This window comes from Hyperoodon ampullatus (assembly GCF_949752795.1).
Source record: "Hyperoodon ampullatus genome assembly, chromosome: 7".
Taxonomy (NCBI): Eukaryota; Metazoa; Chordata; class Mammalia; order Artiodactyla; family Ziphiidae; genus Hyperoodon; species Hyperoodon ampullatus.
In genome coordinates, this window is record NC_136920.1 from 79,418,032 (window position 1) to 79,432,424 (window position 14,393).

At 50.7% G+C, this 14,393-nt stretch overlaps 1 protein-coding gene across 1 annotated transcript in view; it reads right to left on the reverse strand.

Moving 5' to 3' along the window:
* Positions 1–2,560: 2,560 nt before the first annotated feature.
* Positions 2,561–14,393, reverse strand: part of LOC307056526 (BCL-6 corepressor-like) — a 42,456-nt gene continuing 30,623 nt past the window's right edge. The window contains 12 exon segments of the mRNA XM_079709342.1: positions 2,561–3,053; positions 4,483–4,639; positions 4,798–4,875; positions 5,303–5,448; positions 6,599–6,765; positions 11,657–11,907; positions 12,135–12,334; positions 12,336–12,390; positions 12,901–13,080; positions 13,083–13,148; positions 13,151–13,228; positions 13,551–13,796. Coding sequence (XP_079565468.1) covers positions 2,801–3,053; positions 4,483–4,639; positions 4,798–4,875; positions 5,303–5,448; positions 6,599–6,765; positions 11,657–11,907; positions 12,135–12,334; positions 12,336–12,390; positions 12,901–13,080; positions 13,083–13,148; positions 13,151–13,228; positions 13,551–13,796 — 1,877 coding nt within the window. The 3' untranslated portion in view covers positions 2,561–2,800.

Genomic DNA, 14,393 nt, shown 5'->3' on the forward strand with positions numbered 1-14,393 from the left:
ATCACTTACACAGTGCTTAGTATGTGCCAGGCACTATTTATACAAATAAGTGCATTTAAATCTCATAATGAGGCATAGAGGTTAAGTGATTTGCCCATGGTCACTAGCTATGAAATGGGAGAAAGGGAATTTGAACCTAGGCCATTTGGCTTCCGCACCCAAGTTCCTGACTGTTTTCTACCTCAGGGGTCAATGGACTTGCCCTGTATAGGCTCAAAGAAGTTTTCACTTTTTAAAATCTAAATTTAAACATTTCCAGATTTGTGGGCTATACAGTTCCTGTTGCAACTACTCTGCCCCACTGGTGTAGGGTGAAAGGAGCCATAACTACCATGTAAACAACAGGTGCGACTATGTTCCAGAAAAACTTCCTTTACAAAGCCAGGCGACGGGCTGGATCTGGCCCACCAGCCAGAGTTTACCTATCCCTGATCTGCACCATCAAACTATTAAAAAGCCTCATGTCAAATTATTAACTAACTTTAGGCCTAAATACAGTCATTATAACCACTGTAAAGTTGTTAAGGCATTATTTTAAAAACTGTATTTACAAATTGCTGATGTACTGACTTTTATTAGTTTAAAAACTACAACAGCTAATAAACACTTGATTCATTTAAGTCTTGAAGACTAGAATGGCATAGTTTCTTCACAGTATTACAATAAAAGTTTTCAGTAAAAAAACATACATAAAAGTATTATTAGGTATTATATATTAAATCTCTTATTTCTAAAATTAAGTGGACTATCATTACTAAATGGTAGAATCCCAAACTGAAAACTGGTCATATTCTTTCAGCAAAATGAAAGCTGCGCTCACATGTATCAAAAGACAAAAATTAGGGCTTCCCTGGTGGCGCAGTGGTTGAGAGTCCGCCTGACAATGCAGGGGACATGGGTTCGTGCCCCGGTCCAGGAAGATCCCACATGCCGCGGAGGGGCTAGGCCCGTGAGCCATGGCCGCTGAGCCTGCGCGTCCAGAGCCTGTGCTCCGCAACGGGAGAGGCCACAACAGTACCACACACACACAGAAAAAAGACAAAAATTAACTGCCTTCTGTATCAATATATTAATGTGTTTCAATCACATATGTTTTCATGAAAGTTTAAACATAAAATCACCTTTAAGATCTAGGCCATGTGATGTGCTCCTTGCCATGTCAGAATATACCCCGTGACGTTTACTTAACTTGTCTTAAGTGTGATAGAATTCTTTATACCTTGACAAATAACTAAAAGGAAAAAAAAAAAAAACCCCACACACAATAAGATGAAGAGCCTATACATTTGTCAATCTTGACTTATTTGCTTTTCTTGAGTCAGTTGGAAGTTTATAGCCACATTCTCAAAATCATTAACTACAATCTTCCCAAACAGGTAATTGACGAACAGATGCATTCTAAAACTTGTCAGTAACAAAGTGCTATTCCAGTTTACAGCAACAGTTTAATTCTATTTAGATACTAAAACTGAATACACTGAATACTGCAAACTTGATTCCCAACCACTCAGCAAAGTATTACATACCTTTTCAGATATAGGGAAAAAAAGAAAAAAGAGAAAAAGCATACGATTCTTCCTATTTTCATTTCCAAAGATACATCCCAATCTTAATGATCAATCAGAGATTTAAACGTCAACTATAAACCCAGTATACTGCTGCTATGCAGTGTACTAGAGCAATAGAAGAGAGAGGACCTCAAACCCTCTGTTCCCTCAAATTCAAAGGCAGGCTTCCTGACCCCTCCAGACCACTACTGGACACAGGGAAGGCACACTAATGTTTCAGGACCCCAACCAACAGTCACCTGCTTTGTGATTACTTCCATGACACACCCTCACCAACACCACTGAGTTTGCTGCTCCTACGGGACGTTACATGTATTTCCTATTTTAACACATACCACAGTGCATCATAATTATGATTGCAGATAGATGATCTAACAATTGAAAGAGAATGATGACTTTTTTGCTCTTTACATCTTGCTATTTCCCGTCCCATAATATTTCTTGAAGCGAAACCATAAAATATAGACAAACACAAAAAACAGAAAATATACAAAACGTGTGCTTTGCACCTTAACGCAAACTTAAGTAAAATTAGTTCTGACAGTATCCAGCATGACAAACTTCCATGGTACAAATGAGAATGGACCAAGGTTTGAGCAGGTACAGGAGACAATCCAGGCATGAACACCACCAAGGAAAGGTAGACAGGAAGTAACATGGTGTGTAGGAAATCACGAGACCAGTCTGATGGGAAGAGACTTAAACAAGACTGAAACTCACTTTCTAAACCTCCATCTCCAACTGGAGAATTCGCAGGACACAGGTGCACCAAAGTGGCCAATTTATTCAATCCCTTTAATATGGAGGAAGAGTTTAAAATTTTACTGGTTTAATTTGCCCCAAAAGCAACTCTCAACAGTTATGGCCTCTGTCGTCGGAGCTTTGTATGAAATTAAGTCAAAGTGTGGAGCTCCTTGGCCTTTTTTTTTTCTCCTTAAAAAAGAAAAGAAACAATTGTTCCGAGTAAAAACAAACATATTCCAAAGCATGTGTACATTGAAAAGTAAAGAAACTTTATTAACAACTTCATAAAAACTGACTTAAAATTTTAAAAAGAAAAAAACATGTTTTGAAGCCCTTCCGACTGGAGTCGTGTCTCATAGTGTCCTTTCTTTACAGAAATAGTCGTATTATGACACATATGCACAAGGATTAACACCATGACACACTGTACACGGCGGGCCCCAGCGAGCTCACCAGTCGTCGTCTGAGTCCAGGTCTCTGGGGAGGATTCACTCCACGGATGAGCCCAGCAGAGTCTGAAGCTCGTTCGTGAACTCCACCAGATCTAAGAGCTCCTTACTTTCTGGATTACAGGACTCCAGGTCTTTGGGGCAAGAGAATAAGAGACTTGCTGACACTTGCCGGCAGAACTCGGCCTCCGCGATGGTGACAATTTCCACATTTGGGAAATTGCAGCGGAATATGCAGGAGGACATTTGCAGTTTCTTGAGCAGGTCTGAGAGCAACAGCCAGTTACGAGGCCTACACCAGAGAAAGGACAGTGGTTTGAGTTTCCGGCAAAATTAGAGGCGCTCCCAACTATGAACTACCCGTCTCCTGGCGGTGAAAGGGCCTGCTACTTCCACTTTGATTACCCCACCCCCACCCCACTTCTCACTGTCCTTAGAAGATCTACTTCTTCTTTTTTTTTTTTTTTAAATTTTATTTATTTATTTATTTTCGGCTGCACTGGGCCTGTTGCGGCGCACAGGCTTTCTCTAGTTGTGGCTCGCGGGCTCTAGAGCGCAGGCTCAGTAGCTGTGGCGCACGGGCTTAGTTGCTCCGTGGCATGTGGGATCTTCCCGGACCAGGGCTCGAACCTGTGTCCCCTGAACTGGCAGGCGGATCCTTAACCACTGTGCCACCAGGGAAGCCCGGAAGATCTACTTCTAGCGGGGGAACTCTGGACTCATGTGCATGTGTTAAGAGACCACCTAGGGCGGATCAGCCAACTTAGACAAAAGCAGGAGCAGCGCCCCTGAACGAGCCTCGTTGCAGGCCACCCCAGTGCTGCCTTGGCTCTGGTCACAACTCAGGTCACCCCTCTCCAAGTAAGTGCACCCCGTTCTAGTCACTGGGGAAAACCAGTCTGTATGCCAACCCAAGGGAGATGGCAAACACCTCTTTGACCTCTCCTCTCCTCCGGCCCTCACGGAGAGAGCATGAGAAACACTCGAGGTCACCTGGCTTTCCTTTCCTTTCCCACACCTCCAACCCGCCCCTCAATGCTGCCGGGAGTGAGGCTTTTTCGAGAAGGGAGGTGGTACAATCCTTCCTGATACCCTGCCACGCTTTATGATCTCTATCCCGAATACAATGTCACCACAAAGGCAGACACGTTCCCAGCCTCAGAGTCCAAGGAGAATGCTACTCCTTAAGCACCGGGGTCAACACACAGCAGAGCAAGGTCTCCTGATGTGTTCACTCCGAAGGGCTGGTCATGGGGCACAGTGGCCCGACCGTGGGGACAAGACTCGATCTAAGCAAATCTGAAGACACATAAGATCCCAGGTGCCACATACGGCTTTCTCTAATCTTATACGAGAAGAGGGTACACATCAGTATCGTCCCGTGGACCTCACGCGCCTTGGAAGGCCCCTATGGTAGCCGTTTGGGGAGGATCCCTTCCCCAAGAGTTTAGTGACTGAAACTGTGCAATTGCAGTCGCTGACTCCCGTGTCCTTTGGGCTCTAGGGGTGTGTTCCAATGAGGGCAGTTGGCTGGGGAGCCCTCCCACCCCCCAAACTTTTCTGGAAAAGTTCCACTGCATTATGTGAGGTCGGTGGACACTTGGTGAGGAATTCACTCACCCCCCAACCCATCCACCCTCATCTGCTGAAGGGGACTTCTAACTCCTGCCACCCCACAGAGCAGCTGGGCTGGCTCTCGACCACACGCTGGCCACGCTCACCCCTCAGCGACGGACACCTGGACGTTATAACACGGCAAAAGGGGGTCTTCGGAAAATTCAGATTCCAATAGGTCACCATAGGCCTCGTTGCTGCCATCCTGGTCCTCTGGTCCTGGGGGATTTGCTAAAACATCGTAACCACTTTCATCATCTGGTTCTAAACGGGGGGGCAAACAAGAGAGAGGTCAGTAAGCTGGAGCAAGATTCCAGCTGTTCGCCAAAAAGGACCCTGGAAAAATTCTTTCCCAAGCAAGTCCTGCTCACAGCACCACCCCCACCTCCACAAGCCCAACTGAAACGAACAAGGCTGCTCACCACACACACAGCTGCCAGAGAACTCCGAAGAGCAACCGGGACTACCATCGTCAGGAACCTGCAGGTTATTTAAACAGTCTGGAGAGAGAGGGAGAGAGAGAGAGAAACAAGATAACGCCTGCTGGTAAGAGGCAAATGCTGCTGGAGTTCGGGAACATCTCACGCTGGGGCTGGTGTCACCTCCTGATAAGTCCCACTGCACACGCCTCCAGGTATCTGACTGAAACCTCCCCACGCGTCCACCCGCCTTCCTGAGGGACTGCCCGCCTCACCGCCCCAGCCTTCCGAACAAAAGCTGGCCTGGCTAGCTAAGAGTTTTCCAGCCCCCCACCTCGCAAAACTCAAAGTATGTATCTCTTCTTTGACAGACTAACGTTGGGCCGCTTTTCCCAGTAAAGGGTCACTTAGAGTAAACGGGGGGTGGGGGTAGGGGGAACCCAGGTGAAAGGCTGTGAAGTCACCGTCTAGATGCTTGAACAAGACCATGTCTTGACCTCTGCTGTACCTGTTAAGAACTTCTCCAGAAGTTCGCTGTGGTTCACTTTCTTGATGGTTCTACCTGAGTATGTAGCCAGGGTAGGATCAGCACCGTAGGAGAGGAGCAAACGGACAATTTCGAGATGATCATTCTTGACAGCATCGTGGAGAGGCCTAGGAGAGGTGCGGGGGATTACACCCGTGCACGCGACGCTTGCTTCTAAGGACACGGGGCAAAATCGAGCGTGTGCGGCCAAGCCTCAGAGGCGCGCTATTTCACCGAGGAGGTGAGTGTACGGTCGCTGCGACAAATTACTCTGTTATTTCAACACATAACCCTTTACGGGACAGGTGAAGGGACCATCTCAGGCTTAATTCTTCAATGCACATCTCTCTTAATGCATGGCCCAAGGAGGAACTCAGGCCACGATGAAAACGTTTCCAATGAACTTAAATAGTGACAGACTGTAAGAAGGTAACGTACGGCGGGGTGGGGGGAAGAACCCCAGCACCACGGAAGCAGATACGACAAGCCATTGTTACACCATTACAAACAAAACCCAAAAAGTGCAGTTTGTAAAAGAAACTAGGGGCAAAGCGGAACCTCTCCTGAAACCAACTTGGAGATGCGTGATCAACCCTCTCGCCCAGAAGCAGTCGACAGGCAGGGCGAGTTCTCAGGAGGATACAGAGCCCTCCTGCCCGTGTCCGCTGGGGTCAGGAACACTGTCCGCAGTCCCATCCAGAAAGGATGCTATTTGGAAACCATGAACCACCAAATACCTTACGGTTTTGCTAATTTTATGACTGTCAGGAAAGCCCCAGTGCCCTGCCTCGTGGTGGCATCCCAGGTACAACCAGGAAGATGCTTGGGCTGACTCAGACCTGGGCCTCTGGCCAATAAACCAAGGTCAAGGACAGAGTGGGGGCCAGGCCCGGGGATGTGGGTGGACACGGCAGGTCCTATCAAGCCAGTTGCCACTGGACCTGTCTGTGCTCCTGCAACTTTCAACTCACATATATGTTCAAGATTGAGATTCAACAGACGCTGGTGAAGAGTCCAGGGTCTTAAAAGAGAACACCCCTGATTATTCATGCAGGCTCAACATTTTCAGGGACTTCTGTCCATAAGAGCGTCACAGAGTTTTAAAGTTCTATGTAAATTTGCCAGAAAGATCTGTCCGATTCCATTCTAGAGAACTCCGCCATTAGTGTGCTTACAAGGCACTCACTCTCCATCTTTCCTTCTGGGGTTCCCCGCACACCCTGAGAACCACTGCCTATGCCCCAGCAGGGCCAGGCCAAGAGCAAGACCGCCACTGACCCGGTTCCATCCTGGGCACTGCAGTTGACATTGGCGCCATATTCAAGGAGGTGTCGTACGATGTTGAGCCGACCTCTTGCACAAGCCTCGTGCAGGGCACAGTAACCCGCGTTGTCGCGGTGGTTCACATCACAAATCTTGTTCTCCAGGCAGTACAAGACCACTTCCTATGGGGAGAGGAGAGGAGAGGAGAGGAGATACCATCAGACACCATACAGTGAACCTTGTAAGCGTGACCTCCCCATAGCTTGGCGGTGCCCACTTTCAAAGGCATACATCCTTGGGGCCAAAAGCCCACCATGGCGCGGGCAGGCGGCAGGCATCCTGGTGGGGGGCGAGAGTGCGTGAGAAGGGCTTGGAGATGCAGACAGTGTTGTCTAAGGCTCTGCTGCACCAGTGGCCTGGCCATGGGCAAGTTACCCTTGAACTTCTCCAAGCTTCCACAGGGCTGCTGAGAGGACGCATTCGGATAGCGATTCGGATAGCGATGAAAGCCCTCAGCCCAGGGGCCGACATGACCAGTACAGAGGTGTCACGGCTGCTAACATCTTAGATGACACATTGCCAAGCACAGACCATTCTCACTTGATGGGTCTGTTCAGTCAGTGGCAGTGGACGATAACACAAGTTTAGATAAAAGTATGGATGACCAACACTTAAAGAGAGCTTAAATCAGCCAGAGAACATTCCCCAGCTTAGAGAAGCAGGGACACCCAGGTCAGCTACATCCTCGCACCCCTTGTTAAGACCCCAAATCAGACCCTGGGCCTCAGATGCTCTTGTCTGTACGTTAAGTGGAGTTAAAGAGAAGCTCTCTCCCTCCATCCTCGAGGAATGACACAAAATGCCTCCAATAACCCCACCCTCTATTTTGCCTCACTCCACCCTCTCGAGTAAATATGAAAATTTTAGACTGATTCTGCCCCAAGTTAATGACAGGAACCTGATACACCACAGGCTGCAACCTCCACATTTCAAGAATCAAATAAAACGTTCACCCCCGCCCCCGGAGATGTTCTGTGTCAACACTGTGCATTAGAGTCACTGTTATTAACCTTATTTCTTTGGCTTGTTAAAATATTAATATGAACCACTCTCAGTAAGCAGAGCAGGAATTTATTCAATGTTTTATTACCTTAAGAAAGTTTTCAGACACATCGAAAGCATTTGCCACCAGAAAACACGTTATACTGTTTATACTGGGTAAGTCGTGCCCAGCAGAGAGCCGTCAGGTTCTGAGAGCTGGGAGTAGGCAGAACGTGCATGTGGCCTAAAACATGGTCTGCAGGGTAAGGGGGGATGGGATGGGGTCAGAACAGGCCTCCTTGTGACATCTCTCAGGTAACTCATCTGTTAAACCTAAAACGGGGGTCATTCTAGCCGCCCATAAGTGCGAGATGGGTTCTGTAAAACCTTTTATGCCCTTTGGAGGACACGCCAATCAAAGGTGACCACTCACTTGGGAGCGAACTAGAATGTTCCATTTGCTTACCACGTGAACCCAATGGGGCATGCTGGTAAACCTGGCCATCGGTGCCCTGTTACTTCAGGTCACTGCAGCAGCTCCCTTCCAAAACAAGAGGAGGAAGAGAAAAGGCACACCCACGAATGCGTTTCTCCGTTTACATCCCAACCTGCCAGAAAGCCCACAATCCTCTGGGCTCCCAGGCCACCTGCCCCGAGCCCTGGTATCCAGGATACCGCATGAAGCTGCTGCTCTTTTAGCAGGCCCTCACTAGCCAGACTTGAGTGGACGGCTGCAAGCTAATGAGTTGTGTGCCCCAGCCAGGGAGAGGCCCTGTCACATGGCTCTGGGATCAGGTCTGAACGCCACCAACTGCTGTGCACACATCAATTTACTCAACCCAGGGTTTATTTGCTGTGACAATCATGGCCTTCACCTGGAAACCTTCATCACTACTAGGGCAGATTCAAGGGTACCTAGAAATGAAAGGCCGTCCAAGCTGATGGGTAAGTCAACTCTCTTCTCCTGGAAGATGGTAGCAAAGGCAGCAGTAGCCCCACGGCCAGGTCAGACTTTTTGCCACAGGCTGTCCTAACTCAACCACGTTGATCCCACTATTTACACAGTGCTTCTCATTTCCCCAGATGAGGACGTCTTCTGTCACCCATAGGAACCCAGGAGATAGCAGGAAAGGAAGGTAGTACTATCCTCATTCAACACTTGCAAACTGAGGCCCAGAGATATTAAACCCCAAGTTCAATTTACATGAAGTACTAGACCTATAACTCAGGTCTTTGGTACCTGGTCAGCTGGGAAGATTCAAAAGGCCCAAGAGGGCCCCAGTTAGAGGGATGCAATCCAGCTGTGACGAGCATCCCACAGGCCTTCTCTGTTGGGGGTCAAGTGGGCTAACTACACTCTCCTAGCTAGGAGGGTGAAGGCCTCTAAATGGATGGCAACCATCGCCACCAACACTTTCTCTAACTGAAAGGTGAAGAGGCGGGGCGAGTCTGTCGACGCAACACATTCCTTGGTTTCTTTTCTCCGCTAGAAATAAACGGGAGTGTCTGAAGGGCAGCCCAGCCATTCCCGAGCAAAGTCAAACTGCTTTTGTCGGACAGCTCTCTGTTCAGCGGCTATAAGCCGAATGCCATTACCCGCAAAATGTAACCATAAAGGCCATAAGCCCGCCGTTGTTAGTTAATTAAATGCCTCATTAACTTTTTAAAAAACATGACTTATTCAATTCATAGAAAATTTAACCATCACCGCTAAAGGCACAAGCATGTGGTTGCACACTGGCGTTTTAGCCTAAGAAATAGAAGCCTTTTTCCCAGGAGGGAAAGGTTTGAGGTCTTTGACCACGCAAGTGATCTATTTAACGCGGATCTGAAGCCAGAGTGTGTTTCTAAACTTCCAGAACCAGATTATCATGACATAAAGCTCAGACAGCCTTTATACTGCACATGGTATCTTTGGCTAAGCAGAAGAAAATAACCAAGAATGCTGAAGACAAAACTTCAGGAAAACCCTCCCAAACCACACCCTTATCTGGTTAAGCAAACTGTCCTTCAATTTTAAAAGGTTTAAGCTGCCGCATCTCCCAACTGGGCCATCATCCCAACATTTAACATTCTGCCCAGAGAAATCCCAGAAAGTTGGATTCAAAGTTGAAAGCGTTCATCTACTTGTCACAATGTTCAGCATCAACACTGGTGATCTGTGGAATCTACATATTGAAATTTACATTTGAAGAAAAAAACAAATCCGACCCTAAACATTCCCAAGGCTTCCTGTGCAATCAAAGGCCAGGTAGCCTAAAAAAGTATGGATCAAGTGCCCCTTGGTCCAGGCCTCAGAGCCACCAAACCAAAATGGAAACTGTCTTAGAGGACCAACGAGGGTCTTTTGACGTCTCTGGTCCCAAAGGGAGGCTGCTGGAAATGATGCCAAGTTCACAGGTGGGGCTCGGAGCCCCGCCCTCCACGGCGGGTGCAGCAGCACCCCGTCCCCCCATCTCCAGCATTTGCTGGAAGCGGGAGTCTACTTTCTCAACCCTAACCCAAAAGTTGGGGTTAGGGGTCTCCCCCCCACCTCCAGCGTTTGCTGGAAGCAAGGAGACTATCTTCTCAACCACGGGGGGTCTAGCTCAACACTATGTGCAACATCTGCTCTGTCCTCCTAGGCGCCCGCTCTCAGCTCTTGGGAAACCAACTGGGTGCTCCTTGGACTTCACCTGCAAGTAACTGCGCTAACTCCCAGAAAGTGCTCTCTAGCTAATGGAGAGGTCTCCAAGAGACGTGTAGATATAAACAACAGCACATTCAACCCACAACAACAACAAAAAAACACCCCCAAACTAAGCATAGCCCTAGTGCTTCCAACTTCCCACCCACAGTCATGACTTAGGGCCAAGGCAGGCACACTTCCAAGGGCTCACGGCACTATGGACCGGGGTGGGGGGACACGACGGGAGACGGGGTACAGGGGCACAGAGCTGGCTGAGGGTGTGGGCGCCAGGGCTCTGGGCCAGCCTGGGTCCTGCCACCCCAGTGCTCAGCCACACCTCCACGCTCAGCCTGCTGAACCGCGTTTTACTGTCACCATTCAACTCCCAGAGGGCTGATGCCAGCACAGAAAAATGCCTTTGCCCTATGGGCTATTACATCACAATTGCTACTGACAAGTATGGTGGGGGAACTGCACAGGGCAGAGAGAGTCATCTGTCTCACAGAGGTTTTGAACTGTAAAAAGGGCAATTCCAGTGTGAGCCAGTCTTGCTGAGGAGCATAGTGGGCTGTGGAGCACTTCTGGATTGCTACCTGTACGGGTATCAGCTAACCCCTCTGAGGCTCAGTTTCCTCATCCGAGAGTGGGCTAGTACTCGTTACTCCCAAGTGAAGATGTTAAAAGGGTGAAAGGAGTTACTACAGATCACACGGGCTTAGGCAGACATCAGCTATCTTTCTATGTTGCTCTAGCAATAGAGGCTATCACTGTCATCAGCCGTGCTGGGTTGGGATACAGCAGTGTGGACAGGGAGTTTTGGGCAAGGCTCAAGCCCTGCTCCCCGCCCATCAGCCCTCGGCTCCCGTGCCCTCTCAGAAAGAGACTGCTCAGGTCTGCCCCACTCCCACCCCTACTCTGCACAGACACTTCCCACCCGCTACCCCACAGGGGCATCACTCTGCCCCAAACAGCACAAGTTAGTAGAGCTAATAACTACTCTCCTTCTTGCTAGTCAGAATCCAAAAGGGCTCATTAAAATTCCCCTGGTCGCCAAGCCCTGGGTAAGGTCAGATTTTATATCAGAGATAAGTGAGCCGGGCTGGCCGAAGCAGCCTACCTGCCTGAACGGGAACGGAACATCAGAGAGGCCTGCCTTTCTTTTCACACCACGACTGAACAAGCCACCAAAGAGCCCGCAGTGTGAGCGGGGCCAACGCAAACACCCTGCTGGAACACCCAGCCCAGCCCGCCACGTGGAGGGGGCTGGGCTCTGAGACCCGCCCCCCATCCCCAGCCAGTGTGTCCTCCACCCAAGGAGCAGCAGCCGGCGGATCCTGATCTGGGGCACCCACAAGGATGCTCACCTCGTAGCCAAGCCGGGAGGCCTGCTGTAGGAGGGTCTCGCCCGCGTTCTTATTGACAATAAGTCTCCGCGCTTCCGCTGGCATCGGGCGGGACTGGGTGGTCTCTGGAGGGGAGCTTGAGCATGTCCGCTGCGAGGCCTGGGAAGATGGTAACAATTGCTTCAAACGGTCCAAGGGCTTCTGGTCCTGCTTGGCCGGCGAAAGATCATAGTCGGAACTGGGCTCAGGCCGCTCCTGAGTGGAGGAAAGCACTTTTCCTCCTCTCTGTCTGAGGGAGGCGGGGCGCGAGGAAGGGGCTGCATTTTTACTCGCTGGAAACTTCACCGCCACCCAGGAGACAGGTCCCCTAGGAAGGGGCAGGGACGTTTTGGGGGGAGGGGTTCAGGAAAAGGAAAGCTTTGTCCCCAGAAGCAGAGAAGTAGGCAGGCGGGATGTGCCTGCACAGGCCCGGGGGGCGGGGGAGAGCCAGGGGCAAGACGTACCTTGCCATCCGCATTGTCCACGTAGGAGTCCCCTGGCAGCGGCAAGCCCCGCCTGGGCTCCTGAGGGATCAAATGCTTGGTTTTGCACGGTCGCTTCCTGGATGGTTTCTCGCTGTTGTCGGTGTATTTCTGCGGCAGGGGCGAAGGCTGCCGATCCATTTCTTCGTCCATGCACAGCACATCTGTCAGGGGGAGAAGAAGCGGGCGTTACACAGTTGTAGCCGGTGAGGAAAGAAAAGCCCATTGTTAGCACTGATCGTTGGAGCAGCTTCAGTTTTTAAAGATATACCAATTATGTTTTCAAAGCACTAATATTTTAATTATCCCACATCAACCGGCAAATAGGCTAACCCACGAAACGCCAAATGGCAAGTCGCTTCAGAGGGCCGCAAGACAGGGCAGAAGCCAGCCCTTCGTGCGCTCCCGTCCCCACCCGTGGGGGGCCTGGGTGCTCGGGACAGGGCGACTGGGGACAGCCTGAGGCTGGAATGAGGGCACTGACAAGCGCCCGGGGTCACCCAAGACTTCCCTTCCTGCCCAGCCGCGGGCTGGGTGATGAGGAGCAGCCCAGGAAGTCGAGCTCCCGCCTCACTGTCCATTCCATAAGGAAGTGTGCAGGCTGAAAGGACCTCATGAAGAAAACTCCCCGCTCGCCACACACTACTCTTGTCAACTTGGATGGCGCTCAGGTCCCCTCCAGGGCCGTTTCCCACAGAGGGCGGGTGATCCACCCTCCAGGAGCGCCCCCCGCCCCGTGCGTACCTTGTTCATTGTCACTGCATTTAAGGGACTCCTCCAACCAGCTGCTGTTGCTTTTGGCCTCTGCCCTTTTCCTGCCAGGTTTCTCTTCGGAGATGCTATTGCCCTGGGGGGTGACCGCAGGCTGAACCGCCTGGGTCACTTCCTTCCTGCCCTGCCGGCCAGGTTTGCTCTCTGCTCCCGCCGTTCTCTAAGGTGCAGCAAGCGGCGCTGCTTTCTGGGATGGAGCCCTGTTAATTCAATGCACACCTCAGGTTGGTCAGCTCACTATAATGTGGCTCTTCTAAGTGGTTAGAGGAACTGTTTGTCATTTCCCTCTCAGGCCAGTCAGCTAATGGAGAAATAACTACAAATTAATGAAGAAGCCCCCCGGGGCGGGGAACGAACTGTCTTACACATCACTAACAGGGGTGGGGGAGGGGAGGGGTGTGGTCACTGTGTTGGCTGGAACTTGTCACCAAGTCTCGGGAGGGGGCCTATTTGCCTTTGGCCACCTTTGGGCTCCAGCCCCGGCACCTGGCTTTGGGGGGGTGGGGGGTGGGGAGGTGTGAGTGGCTCCCCCCAGGGCTCCAGGGTGGGACTGGAACTTTCCACTGCTCCGCTCCAGGACTTCCGTAGGGTGCCCTGCGGTCCCGAAGCGAAACCGAGCTCACCTTTGGAGACCCGTCTCCGCTTGGCTTTCAGCAGAGAGTCCTCCGGGAGCACAGTGGTCTCAGTGTGGTTCCTATCGCCAGACACCTTGCGCTTTCTGTTCAGCCGGAGGGTGGGGCTGCGTGACGCGTCCGGGGCCACCTGGTCGGCGGGAGACTCTCTGGGGGGCTCCGTGTCCATGTCCTCAGGAAGATCACTGTCTTCTGGGGCTTCGAAGGGGTCAGGTTTGCTTCCATCATAGCACTCCCCTAGGGGAGGGGAGACAACCCGGAAAGGAGGGAACAAAGGTCACCAGGAGCAGGCAGGACCCCCATGCCCAAGGCAAACTGCTACCAACAGACCACCCCCCTTTGGAGACCAGGGGCCTCACACGCTGGAAGCACAAAACCCTCAGAAAGACGTCCCAAAGGAAGGACAGCTGAACACAACCAGCAAAGAAAGCAGAAGATGAGGCGTGTAGCCCACTCACAATCCATCCTTCAAGGGTCAAGGTGAGGCATCTACACCATCCCTCTACAGGCATGTGAGATAACTGCCTAACTGCTTAACTCTCCAAGGTGGCTTACTTTTAAAGGGGGGGTGAGTGACCTCACAGTAAGATCCAACCAATCAGGGCAGAGCTACAAATGACTATGGAAACAGCTGCTAGTCAACAGAAAAGGCTGATGTCATCAAGAGACCAAATAGCCCCCAACTGCCATCTACACAGACATGGCACCAATGTTCACTTGGGTCAGCAGGGGCGAGGGTGAAGAACAAGGGTAGGGAAAGAATGGTGGGAGGCTGGGAAGCTGGGGAGACCAAGGCAAGAGGAGCCTGGCAAAGGGAAAGGAAAGGCTTCCTGG